Below are 16,380 nucleotides of genomic sequence, written 5' to 3'. Positions count from 1 at the left end.
TCCCCCCCCAGAGCTGGGAGAGAACGAAGGAGTCCTGGCTCCCAGCCCCCCCTGCTCTAACCACCAGCCCCCACTCCCCTCCCAGAGCTGGGAGAGAACCCAGGCATCCTGGCTCCCAGACCCCCCTGCTCTAACCCACTAGATCCCACTCCCCATCCCAGAGGCAAGGAGAGAACCCAGGCGTCCTGCCCCATACCTGCCCGTCACACAGGTCAATGAGGGGGGCCCTGTCGCGGGTGGCTTTGATGAGCTTGCTCTGGAAGAGTTTGCCATCGAAGTAGATCCAGGGGCAGCAGTGTTCCCAGGGCACCGGCTGCCCGCAGGCGTCGTTGGCAAACAGAGCCGTATCTACTCCACTCATGAAGAGGGCTGCCAGCTGTACGCCCCGGGCATCCAGCTTCTCAATCTGCAAGGGAACCATTCCCATCACGTTAACATGGGGAGGAGTGCAGCCACCTCTGGGGCAGGGCAGCTAGGAAACAGCCAAACATAACACTGCATGGGGAGGCTCGCCCCGCGTTGAGATGTGGGCATCTGGGGAACAGAGTAGATTGGCAGTTTTTAATCTAGTAAAGGAATAACTCCAGCACATTCTCCAGTGAGAGCTGGGGAGAGAACCCAGGAGTCCTGGCTGCTAGCACCCCATACTAGTCACTGCACCCTGCTCCCATTCACCTTTCTCCCAAACAGCTCCAGTGCTGGCTGTCACCAATTGTACCCCATGTTCACTGCTTTTACAGACTAGGATAAATTGTGTACAAAATGTGCCTTGTGAGGTATCACCTGGAAACTCATAATCTGCTGAACATCACTGCCCCAGTAAAATGTGTGTATCAACGTTGTATGGAAAATTATGAGATTCCACTGTATAACATCGCTGTGACGTGCAGGCACAAACCAGTTCCTCAGAGACAAGGGACACACTGATGGCCTGGCCAGGTGACAAGATAATAAAGCAGACTATCACCTGAGTAAGCAGCCAGTCTTTGGAGGGAAGAAGGGTGCGAACGAGAACTTTACACGTTGGCAAAGACACAGCTGGGGTTTCCTGCACCCAAGCTGGAGATAATCCTCGAGAGAGGGAGAGGGGAATACGAATGGAAACAGAGGAGCCCAAATCGTATTCTCCCCTCATCTCTACTCACGGCAGCAGCCCCGTTTGAAAGACAAATGAAGCATTACTGAACTGGGCCGGGGTCCTGGTGGAAAGATCGACCCAGTGGGTCCTTATAGGGAGAAAACCCTTTTTGCTCTTCAGTTCACCTGGCTCGTTATGTTAGGTACCCGTCTGGGTCTTCTCTTGTTCGATTTTCTTTGGGACCCAGCGCAACTTTCACGCCTCACCACCAGTCATCACTTCAAATCTTTCTGCCTGGGGTTAATGAACTTCTTTGCTGGTTTTCTCTACCCCGGCGTGTTTGGGAACCTCCGCCGGAGAGAACGGGGTCTGGGCAGGCCAGTTTCCATTGGGGAGCCGGGAGAGACGGGGCAGGACGAGCCGCACCCCTGGGGAAGGGCTGGGAGTAGCTGGTGAGTGCCCAGCCAGAGCAGGCAGTGACGCCGAGGTGGGTGGCTGCGTGGACCGGGCAGCAGCAAAGCAGCGAGCGAGGCACCCCAGGCTGGACAAGCGGGGGGACACGGCTGCTTTCCCCCTGGGGAACGTGGCGGCAGCCCCCTACCTTCAGCTCCTGCAGCTGATCCGGCTCGTAGAGCTGAGAGGACACCGCCTGAGCCAAGAACACGTCCAGCTCGTGCCGATGAAGGGTCCTCCCTCCGGGCCACTGCATCATGTAACTGAAAACAGAACAGAGAGTGAACCTGGCCAGGCCCGGCATTCCCACACGGAGCGGCTCGCGGAGGGGAGTGGGGGCTGAGAGCCGGGATGCCTGGGTTTTCTCCAAGGCTCTGGGAGGGGAGTGGGGTCTAGTGGTGAGAGTGGGGGGGGGGGGGGGGCTGGGAGCCAGGACGCCTGGGTTCTCTCCCCGGCTCTGGGAGGAGAATGGGGTCTAATGGTGAGAGCAGGGGCCTGGTTCTGTCGCTGGTCGCCCCCGCTCACCGCAGCACACAGCACATCAGCAGCAGGTGCGTGGGCACGTTGGCCGGGTTCAGCATGCCGGGCGTGTCGGCCCGCAGGCAGGCCAGGAAGGCCCTCATGCGCCGGTTCTTGTCCTCCACTGCCTTCCCCAGCCACAGCTTCCGCAGGTTGGGGCAGGTCCACTCGCGGAAGGCCAGGGCCGAGACCAGCTCCGGCGTCTGCGGGGACTTCCCCTTGTACGCCGCCCACTCCTTGATGATCACAGGGGGCACTGCGGGGCAATGAGAGGGGAAGGGGTCAGAGAGAACCCAGGAGTCCTGGCTCCCAGCCCCCCGCCCAACCACCAGCCCCCACTCCCCTCCCAGAGCCGGGGAGAGAACCCAGGAGTCCTGGCTCCTCATACCCCCAAACACCACCCCCCTCCCAGAGCTAGGGACAGAACTCAGGTGTCCGGAGTCTCCCAGCCCCCACCACGGGGGTCCGTACCTTCCGTGGGGATGCGGCGGCGGATGGCCAGGCGCTCCACGCGGCGCTGGTTCTCGGCCACGCCGAACAGCACCCCGTAGACGTGCTGGCGGGCGCCGCGGAAGAGGACAGCGGCTGGAGGCAACTCAGTGTTACACTCGTCCTCGATGCACACGGGGAGCTTGATCTCGCCCTGCGCCGGAACGTCAGGAGAGGGACTGAGAACCCAGGAGTCCTGGCTCCCCCAAACTCTAACCCACCAGACCCCTCCCCTCCCAGAGCCGGGGAGAGAACCCAGGAGTCCCGGCTCCCAGCCCCCCCTGCTCTTAGCCCCCTCTCCCCTCCCAGAGCCAGGACTGGAGCCGGGCTCACCTTGGTAAGAACATGGTAGATGGAGGGGTACATGAGGCCGCGTCGGTGCCGGTGCTCAGCCACCCGCAGGACCTCGGGGGCGACGGGGGGCAGCGGGGGGGTGGTTATGTCCATGTGGTTTCGGGTGGCCATGGAAAGCAGCGAGGGGATGGAGGGCTCGGGCCCAGCCAGGGGCCCGTCGGTGTCGCCGGAGCCCCCAGCCTGCCCCCAGCCCTGGTTCAGCTTCTCGGCACCGGGCCCCTCCCAGCCAGTCTTCGGCTGCAGCACTTCGGAGACGTGGCTGGGGAGGAGACATGGGGGAGGTGATGACTCACTCCCCTCCCAGAGCTGGGGAGAGAACCCAGGAGTCCTGGCTCCCAGCCCCCCTGCTCTAACCCACCAGCCCCCACTCCCCTCCCAGAGCTGGGGAGAGAACCCAGGAGTCCTGGCTCCCAGCCCCCCTGCTCTAACCCACCAGCCCTCACTCCCCTCCCAGAGCCAGGGAGAGAACCCAGGAGTCCTGGCTCCCAGCCCCCCTGCTCTAACCACTAGCCCCCACTCCCCTCCCAGAGCCAGGGAGAGAACCCAGGAGTCCTGGCTCCCAGCCCCCCCGCTCTAACCACTAGCCCCCCAGAGCCAGGAGAGAACCCAGGAGTCCTGGCTCCCAGCCCCCCCTGCTCTAACCACCAGCCCCCACTCCCCTCCCAGAGCTGGGGAGAGAACCCAGGAGTCCTGACACCCAGTCCCCACTCTAACCACTAGACCCCACTCCCCTCCCAGAGCCAGGGAGAGAACCCAGCAGTCCTGGCTCGTGCCCCCCTGCTCTAACCACTAGCCCACACTCACTTGGCACTGCCCCCGTTGTGCTCTTCGCCGTCGGAGGAGGAGGAGGGGGAGGAGGCCGGCCCAGAGGAAGGGGAGGGCTTGGGGCCCCGGTGGCGGTGGGGGAACTGGGTGTTGTAGGTGCCGGGCCAGCTGTTGAAGTCGCCGCTCTTCAGGACGGGGTCCTCATGAAAGGGGGGCACGTCTCCAAGCGGGTGGGGGGAGAAGAGGAGGCTGGCGCTGGGGCCCGGCGGGAAGGAGGCGGCCAAGGAGGAGGGTGGGGCTGGAGGCTGGTACTGCATCTTTGGCCCCAGGTGGGGTGGGAACTGGGGAGGGAGGCAGAGAGAGAGGTGAACAAAGAGCAGCAGACCCCACTCCCCTGACAGCCAGGAGAACCCAGGAGTCCTGGTTCCAACCCCCTCCCCCCTCGCTCTAATCCCTAGACCCCCACTCCCCTCCCAGAGCCGGGGAGAGAACCCAGGAGTCCTGGCTGTCAGTCTGCCCCACCCCCACTCCAACCCACTGACTCCAGAGACCCCAATCCCATTCCGCACCCCGGACTGGAACGTACCATAGGCTTCCCCGTGGGGAGGGATCCCACCGGGCTGCGCTGCGCAGGGGCTGCTCCTCCGAAGTGGTTGGATCCATAGCCTGGCACTGAGACACAGAGCAGGGGCTCGGCATGCGGAGGGGAGCGGGGCTTAATGGTTAGCAGGGGGTGGCCAGGACTCCTGGGTTCTCCCCGGCTCTGGGAGAGGAGTGGGGGCTGGTGGGTTAGAGCAGGGGGGGCTGGGAGCCAGGACTCCTGGGTTCTCTCCCCAGCTCTGGGAGGGGAGTGGGGGCTGGTGGGAGAGCAGGGGGCGCCCAGGACTCCTGGGTTCTCTGCCCGTCTCTGGGAGGGGAGTGGAATCTTGTATTTACAGCGGGGGGGCTGGGAGCAGGACTCCTGGGTTCTCTGCCTGGCTCTGGGAGGGGAGTGGGGTCTTGTGTTTAGAGCAGGGGGTGGGAGCCAGGACTCCTGGGTTCTCTGCCTGGCTCTGGGAGGAGTGTGGGGTCTAGTGGTTAGAGCGGTGGGGGGGGCTTTGGGGAGGGTGAGGGGTGCTCCCGGCTGTTCCAGCCCCAGCCTCTCCCAGCAGGGGGTGCTGTGGGGAGGGGAGGGGCGCTGGCTGTGGGTGGAGCTCCTGGCTGCTCCAGCCCCGGCCTCTCCCAGCAGGGGGTGCTGTGGGGAGGGGAGGGGCGCTGGCTGTGGGTGGAGCTCCTGGCTGCTCCAGCCCCGGCCTCTCCCAGCAGGAGGCGCTGTGGGGAGGGGGAGGGGCGCTGGCTGTGGGGAGGGGGAGGGGCGCTGGCTGTGGACGGAGCTCCCGGCTGTTCCAGCCCCGGCCTCTCCCAGCAGGAGGCGCTGTGGGAAGCAGCCCTTGTCAGATACTCACGTACAAACGAGGACGGGCCCACAGGAGCTAGGGGCATCTTGGAAGTCACCGAATAATAGTTCACGGCTTTCTTGAAGCGCTCAATCTTATCCTCCGTCCTGGACTGGGGGAGCAAAGCGGATAGGAGACTGGCTGGGGTTCCGGGGGCTAAGAGGGGCCCCACCCCGGCCATCGAACCCACCTCTCAAAGCAGGAGCTGCTGTGCCCTGTCTGACGCTACAGAGCGACACAGGTCTGCAGTGTCAGCCCAACGGGGCTTGGGAATCAGACCCCCAAACAGATGGGGCAAAGTCCAGCGCGCCTGGGGCCCCCTGATTTCAGCCAGAGGGGGTCTCACAGCACGCTGGGGCCCCTGATCTCAGCTGGAGGGGGTCTCACGGCACGCTGGAGCCCCCAATCTCAGCTGGAGGGGGTCTCACGGCAAGCGGCAGGCCCCGGATTTCAGTCAGAGGGATCTCTCAGAGCGCTGGGCACCCCACAATCTCGGCCGGAGGGGGTCTCACAGCGCACCAGGGCCCCTGATCTTGGCCAGAGGGGGTTTCATGGCACGCCAGAGGACCGGATCAGCAGCTCCGGTCAGCAAGCCAGGCCCCTCCCCGCTCACCTGAGAGTGTTTGAAGACATCTCTCCCCACGGCATCCAGGTCGCAGGGGTCTTTGATGGCGCTGACGTACTCCGAGACGGCCTTGATCACCACGTCGCAGGGGGGCAGCACCAGCTGGTGGGCTCGGACCTGGGCACAGGGGGGAGACACGGACAGTGCTCAGCATCTGGCACCCCACAGGCAGCCAGGCTGGAAGCCCCACCCTCCATCACCCTCCATGTGATCCCCGACCATAGACCAGAGAGCCTGCCCAGAGAGTCCCCAGCCCCCCGGCGCTCCCCGACCGCAGAGGCCCGCCTGGAGAGTCCCCAGCCCCCCGGCGCTCCCCGACTGCAGAGGCCCGCCTGGAGAGTCCCCAGCCCCCCGGCGCTCCCCAACAGCAGAGGCCCACCCGGAGAGTCCCCAGCCCCCCGGCGCTCCCCGACCGCAGACGCCCGCCCAGAGAGTCCCCAGCCTCCCCTGTTCTAACCACTAGACCCCACTCTCCTCCTAGGGCCAGGGATCCTGGCTCTCAGTCCCCTCTGCTCTGACCCACAATGCCTATCCGCAAGGCCAATCCCGTCCCAGCCCTACCAGGCTGCTGCGGGCGGTGCCAGGGGATTTGAGAGTCTACCTTGAGCGATGCCAGCGGGTGGTCTGGCCCCAGCAGGCTCCAGTGGAAAGCAGCCAGGTCCTCGTCCGGGAGGATGTGGTTACCTGGGGGAGGCGGGAATAACACGGTTACTGCACCCCAAGGGGGTTCGGTGCCCACACACCGCTCCCAAAGAGGAAAGGGGGGGGGGGCGGTCACGGAGTCTTCTGATTGGAGGAGGATTCAGGCCAGAGGGCCAGAAAACAGATGTTATGCAAATGAGGCAGCCCTGATTTGAATATTTGATTACTAGGCACTTTCATTTGCATAAATGCACCCCCTCTTTCTCTCCGGATACCCTTTGAGTGATCCCCTTTCTTCATGCAATTCCAACCCCCCAAGTCCATTCCCTGACCATAGAGACCCTGCCTAGAGTGATCTCCAGTCCATGTCCTCCCTGACCATAGAGACCCTGCCTAGAGTGGTCCCCAGTCTATGGCCTCCCTGACCATAGAGACCCTGCCTAGAGTGGTCCCCAGCCCCTCATGTCCTCCCCGACCATAGAGACCCTGCCTAGAGTGGTCCCCAGCCCCTCATGTCCTCCCCAACCATAGAGACCCTACCTAGAGTGGTCCCCAGCCCCTCATGTCCTCCCCAACCATAGAGACTCTACCTAGAGTGGTCCCCAGCCCCTCATGTCCTCCCCGACCATAGAGACCCTGACTAGAGTGGTCCCCAGCCCCTCTTGTCCTCCCTGACCATAGAGTGCTTGCCTAGAGGGTGGTCTCCAGTCCCCCTGTACAGGGCTCCCTGACCATAGAGTTCCTCCCTAGAGTGATCCCCAACACTCCTCCGTGTGGTACTTCACATAGAGATGCTGCCAAGAGAGGTCCCCAAACCCCCACCCCACCAGATGTCCCCCAAAGAGCACAGAGACCCTGCCCAGAGCGCTCCCCCAGCCCCTCGTGTGCTCCCCAACCCCAGAGCACCTCCCCCACAGCCACAGAGACCCGGCTAGAGCCACCACCCCGCGGCTGCCCTGTCTGTCACGCCGCCAGCTCTCTACGGCGGTGGGGTGGGGAGGAACAGGGCACAGCTTAGGCAGTGCCCCGGACCCCTCGATCCCAGGCACGGCCTCCCCTCCCAGAGGGGCCTGCGTCTCCGTCCCCCCAGCTAGAGGGGCTGAGCCCCGGGGGTGTCCCTGCTGCCCCCGCTCTGTGCGCCTGCCCCAGGCTGTCCCTACCCAGCAGGGCGGCGAAGACGGGGAAGCTGGAGACCTTCAGGCCCAGCTGCTGGGCCACCTGGTGCATGAGGAACTGATTGGTGGTGAGACTCTTGCCGTTCCAGCTCAGCTTCAGGGCGTGGGCGCTGAAGTAGCAGGGCAGGCTGGCCAGGGCGAACTCCGAGTCGTGGGCCAGCAGCCCGTGGAAGCCGCGCTCCCGGAAGAAGGACACCACCTCCAGGTGATGGTCCTCCAGGCTCTGGAAGACCTGCGGGTGGGAGAAGACGGTCACACTCGACTGTGGTGAGACAAGGGAAGGAAGGGGGCCCGCACGGAGCCCCCCGCCATAGAGGGAGGAACGGGGGACCCAGGTATAGGGGAGGGAGAAATGGAGGGCCCTGGTATAGAGGGAAGAGGGAATGGGGCACACGCAGGGCCCCCTGCTGTAGAGAGGGAACGGGGGGCCCTGTATAGGGGGGAGGAGTGGGGGACAGAGCCCCCCGCAGAGGAAGGAAGGAGAGAACACAGCGCGCTGGGGGGTGCAATTGGCAGGCGCCATCTCTGGGCTCGGAGGAAGCCGGCAGGTCTTTGCTGGGTTTCTTTCTCCCCGTCAGCGGAACCCGTGGTTCTGCCCGGGGACTCAGTACCAGCCATCAGCCAGGGCAGAGGCAGAGTTAATCAGGCCAACCCCACACTGGGCGACCAGGGGGCTAGACAGAGGGCTCTGGCTCGCCGGCCCACGATGCCTCTAGCTGCAGCCGGTCCCTGATGCTTCCGAGGAGGGCAGAGAAACGACAGTTCTGCATTGGGGAGAGATGGAACCTTCCTTCCTGACCTGAGCTGGCGAAGCCCTGAAGCATGGGAGTGGATCACAGCCCTTATCCGGAGGCAGAGCTATCCTTGGGCATGGGACAGGCAGCTCCACCCAGAACTGCACTGGCTGCCTGTCCTCGAAGTGTTGCCGTCCCTTGATTGTCCCCCACCCCACCCCACCCCACCCCCCTTTGATCGCGACCCTGGCACGATTCCACAACCCTCCTGGTGGCTGTTCCTTCCCTCCCTTTAATTAAAGCTGGGTTGCCCAGCCCCACACTGCCAACACGCGGGCGCTGCTCCGGGGCGCTGGCCGTCTCATGCCTCCCAGAGACGCCCTCCAACCCAGGCACCTGTTTAAACACAGGCCACAGGACGTCCTTGAGTTCAATGGCGAATCCACACGTCCCTCGGGAAATGGGCCCCTCCCTGTTCAAAATCAACACCTGATTTCCAGGCTGGATTTATTTCGCTTCAACTTCCAGCCACTAGCTTGTGTTCGAGCATCCACTGCTGGACTGGCAAGCCCATCAGTAAACGTTTGGTCCCTCCGGAGGCCTTTAGAGACTGGGCTCACATCACCCTTCACCTTCCCTTTGTGGAGCTCAAGAGATCGCGCTCCTGGCGTCTCTCGCAGGCGGGTTTTCTAACCCTTTACATCGGTCTCCTGGCTCTTCTCCGGCCCCTCTTCAACTGATCAACAGCCCCCTTGAATTCCAGACACCAGAACTGGACGCGGGATCCCAGCAGCGGACGCACCAGGGCCGAATCCAGGGTGAAATCACCTCTGCTCCCACTCGAGATTCCCCGGGCTATACATTCCAGGATGGCCTTAGCCCTTTTGGCCCCGGCGTCGCACCAGGAGCTCCCGTTCAGCTGCTTCTCCCCCCATGACCCCCCTGTCCTATTTCTCCACTTTGCCTGGCACAGAGCATTCCCCTGGCACCTACAGCTCAAGGGTGGACGATGCAGCTAACCCCGGAAGTACCCTTCCTATCCAGCACTCGGGTACCAGGAGCCCACATTAAAGGTCAAAAGAGAACTACTGTTGATGCTGGAGAGAGAGATCCAACAGACGCAATGAATATGAGTCTCCCAGCGCTGAGATGCAGCCACCTCTGGGGCGGGGCAGCTGGGGAACAGCCGCATATAACGCCACATAGGAAGGGCTCGCCGGGTGCTGGGATGCAACCATCTCTGAGGAACAATCACAGAGCCAGGCAGCCCAGCTGGTCGGGAGAGGAGACGAAAGAGAACGATGAAGTGCAGGGGAAGGAGGCAGAGGGGGTTAGGGTCACAGCTCAGACCGCAGGAAGCGGGGCTCATGCAGGTGGAAGGGGCCATAGGTGGAAGGGCAGGGGGCAGACTCAGGTAGGCACAGTCATAGGGCGCCAGGGAGAGGTGTGGGGTGAACGGACATGGGGGGCAGGCGCGCAGCCACCCTCTCCTACCTTGACCCGGAAGCGGATCATGGCCAGGCGGACGCAGTGCCCCAGGCAGGCGGGGGGCAGGAACCAGGCGCGGGGGGGCGGCGTGCCCTTGTTGCCCACGTGGCCGGCGATGAGCTGGGCCGTCTGCCGTTCGGCCTGGGCCTTGCGGCCCCACTCGGGCAGCCGCTCCTTGCCCAGCCCGCCATTGAAGATGACCGCCAGCTCCAGCCCGCCCTGGTAGAGGCAGGCCTGGGACAGGGCCGCCAGGTAGCCCACCATGGCGTTCCACTGGCCGCCGCACACCCAGTCCGTCTGGTAGCCGCCATACAGCCGCTGCAGGGCCGAGTCCGCGTCCACCAGCAGCCGGGCCGGGCAGGCCGACGTCAGCCCCGGAGCATGCTGGGAGTGGGCCGCCAGCCCCAGAGCATGCTGGGAGTGGGCCGCCACCGTCGTCAGCCCCGGAGCATGCTGGGAGTGAGCCGCCAGCCCCGGAGCATGCTGGGAGTGAGCCGCCAGCCCCGGAGCATGCTGGGAATGAGCTACTGACGCCAGCCCCGGAGCATGCTGGGAATGAGCTACCGACGCTAACCCTGGAGCATGCTGGGAGTGGGCCGTGAGAGGCGGGGGGTAGGGCCCGGGTAGCGGCTGGAGGTAGCCGGCCAGGCCGCAGTAGGGGGGCCCCCCGCGGACCCCCGCCGCCCGGGCCAGCTTGAGCAGGTCGACGGGCACCACGGCGCCCGGGCAGCGCTTCTCCACGAACTCCTGGAAGCCCTGGACCCCCATCGCGGTGGGCCCCACTTCGGGGTCAGGGCGAGGGGGGGCGGGGGCCCCCCTCCCCTAACCGGGGGCTGGCTCCTGGGCTCCTCCCCGCCCCCCCTCACAGCGCCCAGCGCTTTGGAGCGGCCGTGGCCGCCATGTTGTAGCTTTCTTCTCCTTCTCCGCCTCCCTGCCAGCCTCTCCCCCGCCCGGCCGCGGGGCACGTCGGGAGTTGTAGTTTGCTCCCTCGGGGTGCGCCCGTTAGAACCCATGGACGGGCGGGAGGGGTCGGGACTAAAAGTCCCGGCAGGCCCTGCGGGAAGCGCGGCGCCCTTCCGCCATGTTGTCCGGGTCGCCTTCGCATGGGCTCATGGGAGTTGTAGTCCTTTCCGTCAGGGCAGGCCCGTTAGCACTGAGGGCTCGGACTACGACTCCCGGCAGCCCGAGCGAGCCGCCCTGCAGCTCTTCTCCCCCACGTTGTCCGGTGCATCGAGCAAGGCAGCGTATGGCCTCATGGGAGTTGCAGTGCTCGGCTTCCAGGCTACCGTGCGCCCTAAGGTCGCCATCTTGCCGGGTGCCGCTTCTCTCCCAAGGGATCATGGGAGTTGTAGTGCGGCTCGCAAAACGCCATCTTGTACGTCGCAAGGCCGCATGGGACTTGTAGTGCGGTTCCCAGATCGCCATCTTGTCCGCCGCAGAGCCTCATGGGAGTTGTAGTCTCGCAGTGGCGTGATCGGCAAGGACTACAACTCCCAACGGCCATTGCTGCTCTCAGCCACCTTTGCCCTCCCTGCTTTCTAGCCACAGGGCATGCTGGGAGGTGTAGTCCACTAGCTTCCCCAACCCAGCAGCCTACAGTTCACAGTAGCCTCGTTACCCACAGTGCTGAGCGAAAGGGATTATATTACCCAGAATCCTCTCTGGGAACAGGGGGAGGTGCCTCATTGACATTACCCAGAATCCTCTCTGGGAACAGGGGGAGGGGCCTCATTGACATTACCCAGAATCCTCTCAGGGATAGGGGAAAGGGGCCTCATTGACCTTACCCAGAATCCTCTCAGGGAACAGGGGGAGGGGCCTCATTGACCTTACCCAGAATCCTCTCTGGGAAAGCAGGGGGTTCTTGATTCAGGCGCCTAACGTCCCTGGGCCTCCGGCGGGGCTCACAGCTCAACGCTTGGCCCCGTAGAGAAGCTGGAGGGACGGGGCTGCGCTGCTGTGCTTCACAACGAGCTATGTCCGCATTACAAGCAAGTCCTCCCCGGCACAGCTGAGCAGATCGTTTTCCCAGGGGCTCAACCTCACATTAGGACCCTCTTTTTTATCCCACACGGGTCTATTCACGTTGGTCGGGGGAGGTGGTGGGCGAAGGAAGTGGAGAATTTTTTCCCTGGGTCCCGTCCTCCCCGCTCCCCCAACCCACACACTCCTGCTTGCTGCTGGGATGAATTGGAGATTTATAACTATCAGAAAGAAACAAAATATTAAAAAACGAAAATCCAAATGTATTTCAGGTTAACATAGTTTTCACCAAACATTTCACCTTTACAGAGTAAGAACGTGTAAAATGAAGGACAGACAGACTGCTGGGTTTCAGAAACGAAACAGCCCAGAATGCATCATTTTAACGACTTTTAAATAAAACACCTTAAAGGGACGTTAAAAATCACGCCCCGCGGAACAATGCCAGTGGCTTGGCTTATTTTGATGGCTTAATTGGGGACACAAATAATTCATGAGGGTTGTTTCTGTTGCCAAAACAAGCATTTCAAATCGTTGCTACTGAAAGGCGGATCGGCGCTCCAGCTTTCACATGCTTCACCAAAGATCCCAGGTCAACTGTGCACTAAATCGTATTTTCATTCATCCAGCTGAATTCAGGGGGGGGATCTGCCACTCAAGAGAGCAAATGCGATCGCTACACAAATAATTAACTTAGAAAACGGAAGATCAAATGTCACTTTGAATCCATAAGACAAGGGGTGGAAATAAAGCAACATCGGGAAATCGGAGGCTGGATTCAAACAGCACTAAAAAAAAATAAATGAGGTAGATAAAACCAAGAGCAAACGTAAAAAGCGCCAGGTTCAGCAGACTGTCTCCCAAACCAGCCTATTAAAATGATACATTCGTTACAGTGGATGACGACCCCAGTACACTTCCACCTGAAAGAGTCACAGCAGGAAAATAAAAAGTTTCTAAAAAAAAAAATTCACATTTATCACCTTCAAATCCTTCATGCTGGATAGAAACTAAAAATGCCACGTGGGGCCCGGAGAGCTCCTTGTTACATTACAGCAAACGAAAATCTGAACCGTTAAATACAGACCGAACGCTGCTACCGACTCTTTTGGGGGGTGGGGGCGTGGTTTGGTTTGTTATCAGATTCACAGCGTCTATGTCTAGCGTGCTGCTCAGACACGTCAGGATAGGGAGGATACATCTGGAGGGACTGCAGTCTTCCAAGGACTTGTAGTTTGCCCTAGGAAACAGACACAAGTGACTGGTCCATACAGACATAGGTGTTTTCCCAGTCTAACGGCAGTCATTTCTGCTGTCGGGCCCTGATCTAGGACACCCTCCCCTGCTGCTGTTTAAACCCTTCCTGAATCAAAGCTAGATTCCCCGTGTCACTAAGGGTTTGTCTGTGCATGGGCTCTTCCCAATTAACTGTTCCTGTCCCTGATTACTCACACACTTCAACTTGTGCTTTGCTAGATCAGGGCCAGAGCGCGCAGAAATTAGCAGGGTCAAAGCCCAAAGCATCCTCCGGACCTGATTTTATACCACTCTACCTGTGTCAGTTACAGATACGATACCAGTCCCACCCCTCCTGTAGACACAGGTCTCCTCTTCCTACAAGGGAACAGGCGTACCAACAGACGCATGCGACGGTGTGCTTTCACTCTACCTGTGTCAGTTACAGATTCGATACCAGTCCCACCCCTCCTGTAGACACAGGTCTCCTCTTCCTACAAGGGAACAGGCGTACCAACAGACGCACGCGACGGTGTGCTTTCACTCTGCCTGCATAGCGCTCGGATTTCTGTCCGGTTTTGGTGTCAATTACAATCAGGTCCCAGAGTCTTAGGCCTGGGTCTACAGAAAATCCCTCCTGCTGCAGCCTTGCAAGGGCAGACAAGCCCTTGATTTCCCCTCCCGACGGAAAACCAATGGCTGTTTCGTAGATCTGTGCTTTGGGGAAAGGAAGAAAACTAAGGCCAAGCACCTCCCATTCTCCTCCAAAGGGAAAACAAAACCAGACTTCGTAGTCCAAGTGCCTGCGCCGTTTGAGTGTTGTTTTTAACGGAGTGAACACAACCAGCCAAGAAACAACTGAAACGTCTTAAAAAACCCCCAGTGAGATGAGAAACGCTGTTCTCGGGTCTTCACAAACTCCGCTCGCTATCTGCGGGTGGGTTTGTTTTCCGCACGTGTTCACTATAAAAAAGTTAAACCCACTGGTGTCAAGTCACCCTCGGGTGCGCGCTCCTCCCAGTAAAACTCTGACCCAAATCCTAGGAGACAGCAGATATAAGGCAATGCAAGTGGCTGCGGGCAGACGGGGTGGGGGGAGGCATCTAATGGGACCGGGTTCGCACCCCTACCTGGGTCCATGTCTAATGCTGTTCTAAGCGGGGTTTTCAGGGTGGAGCAGAAGCATTTGGCACGCCTGAAAAGTTCCTATCTGACAAAGGGCCCAACGGACTCGAAAGCCACCTGGCAAAGAAATGTCTGTTTGAAACTCAGGAGGCAGAAAAGGCCACGAGACAGCAACGCCGAGGGGAGTCGGGATGCATTTTGGCAAATGATTTGAAGTCCCTGTTCCTACCACAAATCTAACCCAACCCCACGTGCTAAAATCCTGGCGAAGACGACAAGGAATTGAAGCCAAGCTGGGCGCCGGAGTCAGCGAGCCCATCAGGTGAGAGGGAGAAACGGGATTTGCTGCACTTCACGTAAACCAAAATCTCCATTAGCCTCAACTAGTCTCTTGCTGTGAAAGCTCCCTCCTAGCATAGCACAGCAGGGCAGCCATCGGGACGTGCTCATCTACAACCCCCGGCCTCGGAGGCCGGCTGCAAAGGGAAAGAATAGTGAAAAGAAACAAACCCACTGAAAGTGAGCGGCTTTGAATGTTCTCCAAATCATAGAGCCAAGTCGAGTGTGTGCGGGACCCCGATGTTGTTCGGGTTGCTGGGCTTAATAGTTCAGAGCCCAAAAGGGGCCAGATATGAGCTATTAGATCAAAGCCAGGATGACACAGGATGAAATTTTCAGAAGGGCCATTTTCAAAAGAGACATAGGAGCTGATTTTCAAAGGTATTTAGGAGAGTAAAGATGCAAACAGGCGCCTACCGGCACAGTCACAAAGCAGGTTAGGCAGCTAAATTCGATTGAAATCAATGAGTTAAGCCGCTAAACTGCTTCTACCTTTGAAAATCCGGAAAAGTCCCTTTCGAAAATGGGCCTTGAGGCAGTATTTTCAAATGTGCCTAAGACAGAATAACATTGGGAGCCAGTGCTTCCGAAAGGCTGGCTTTTCAAAACGAGGGCGGCTGGAAAAGCACAGGGTTTGGGTAGGGCCCAATTCACTGCAGCATCGAGGTGCGCACAGCCCTGTGTCCGTGTCTAATTTTGCACCTCCAAATCTGTCCCCCAGATTGGGTGACTGAGATTGGAAGAGATTTAAAATAACCCCCTCCCAGCAACTCCCCCCACTCTGCAAAAATAACCAAACCAGAGCTCATTTCAACAGGAAACACACAACTCCCCAAGCATCTCTCAGCTGCTCAAATCAAAGAAGTGTGCGTACGAGGAACAAGGAAATAGATGCTTTGCACGGAGCTGCCCTGAATTGGTCAAGGATGTTCCCGACCCAGCGACAGTATTGGTGAGATCAAGGAAACCCCAATCCCCCTGGCTCAGGCTTGGAAGGAGGCTCTTTAGAACTCGGCAGAACCTAGCTGCACTGAGCAAAACATTTTTTCTTTCTAAACTTCCCGGCCGCGGCTCAAACCAACGTGAGTTCTAGGAGCACTTTTTCCATCAACTAACTTAAAAACCAAATCAGAAACTCCTCCCCACCATCACGGCTGCCATTGAGAAGATGCAGGCGGACAGCTTCTCCGCCAGAGAGGGGTGAAATGGAGGTTTCTTTTCGAAGCCATCACGTCTCGGGGGCATGAGACGCAGGAGCCGAGCTCTCCAAAGCTGGTTACAAAATGCAAATCAAATCAAGTATTCCGGGAGGATAGGAACCGTGCCACAAGCCATTGTTAGCCGAGCCAAATCACCTCCGCTGGCAGACTGGGCATCTCCACACGGTTTGCAGGCCACGACAGGGGAGTTTTGCCTCCAGCTCCCTGCTCCGGCTTCATTTGGGACCAGGTGGGATGGTAGCTGGGTTAGGGACCGGGGAGGCCGGGAATCCCAGCATGCTGCCCCCTGGCTGGAAGGGTCCGACGGGCGGGGAGGGGACGACCACCGACTGCTGAGCCAGCCCCGAAACGCCCCCCCACTGCACTGGGTACGCCGCCCCTGCCATGGCATTGTACTGGCAGGCGTGGGGCACTCCATAGGGCGGCAGGACACTGGGGAAAGCCGGGAGGGCCAGGCCGGGGGGCAAGGAGGCCGGCACAGTCCCGCGGATCTGGGAGAGGGAGGAAATCCAGGTGGAGCTGTAGCCCACCGATGCCGATGTGTTCTGAAAGGGGAGGGGGGAGAGAGCAGTCAGATGGGTCAGCAAATTCCGACCCCGCTCCCCCCACAGCGCCGGGGTCAGAACCCAGGAGTCCGGGCTCCCAGCCCCCCCTGCTCTAACCACCAGCTCCCACTCCCCTCCCTTAGCCAGGGAGAGAACCCAGGAGTCCGGGCTCCC

General features: G+C 60.4%; 2 protein-coding genes across 3 annotated transcripts in view; both read right to left on the bottom strand.

Annotated features, from left to right (window-relative positions):
* FAM120C (family with sequence similarity 120C) overlaps window positions 1-10,828 on the bottom strand; it is a 16,656-nt gene extending 5,828 nt beyond the window's left edge. The window contains exons 1-13 of one of the 2 annotated variants that reach the window (XM_034792909.1): window positions 10,278-10,828; window positions 9,765-10,247; window positions 7,522-7,768; window positions 6,321-6,403; window positions 5,708-5,836; window positions 5,104-5,206; window positions 4,245-4,330; window positions 3,698-3,999; window positions 2,873-3,152; window positions 2,522-2,693; window positions 2,057-2,306; window positions 1,680-1,794; window positions 197-406 (exon numbers count right to left, since the gene is read on the bottom strand). In XM_034792909.1, coding sequence (XP_034648800.1) covers window positions 197-406; window positions 1,680-1,794; window positions 2,057-2,306; window positions 2,522-2,693; window positions 2,873-3,152; window positions 3,698-3,999; window positions 4,245-4,330; window positions 5,104-5,206; window positions 5,708-5,836; window positions 6,321-6,403; window positions 7,522-7,768; window positions 9,765-10,247; window positions 10,278-10,526 — 2,709 coding nt within the window. In that variant the 5' untranslated portion in view covers window positions 10,527-10,828. Of the gene's footprint in view, window positions 1-196; window positions 407-1,679; window positions 1,795-2,056; window positions 2,307-2,521; window positions 2,694-2,872; window positions 3,153-3,697; window positions 4,000-4,244; window positions 4,331-5,103; window positions 5,207-5,707; window positions 5,837-6,320; window positions 6,404-7,521; window positions 7,769-9,764 lie in introns of both variants that reach the window. The other variant, XM_034792908.1, reaches the window with a different exon arrangement.
* A 1,155-nt stretch (window positions 10,829-11,983) lies between these two features.
* WNK3 (WNK lysine deficient protein kinase 3) overlaps window positions 11,984-16,380 on the bottom strand; it is a 69,364-nt gene continuing 64,967 nt past the window's right edge. The window contains exon 27 of the mRNA XM_034792907.1: window positions 11,984-16,206. Coding sequence (XP_034648798.1) covers window positions 15,877-16,206 — 330 coding nt within the window. The 3' untranslated portion in view covers window positions 11,984-15,876. The remainder of the gene's footprint in view (window positions 16,207-16,380) is intronic.

Source organism: Trachemys scripta, chromosome 16 (assembly GCF_013100865.1).
Source record: "Trachemys scripta elegans isolate TJP31775 chromosome 16, CAS_Tse_1.0, whole genome shotgun sequence".
In the NCBI taxonomy this organism is placed as follows: Eukaryota; Metazoa; Chordata; order Testudines; family Emydidae; genus Trachemys; species Trachemys scripta.
This window is presented reverse-complemented; position numbering and strand designations above follow the sequence as displayed.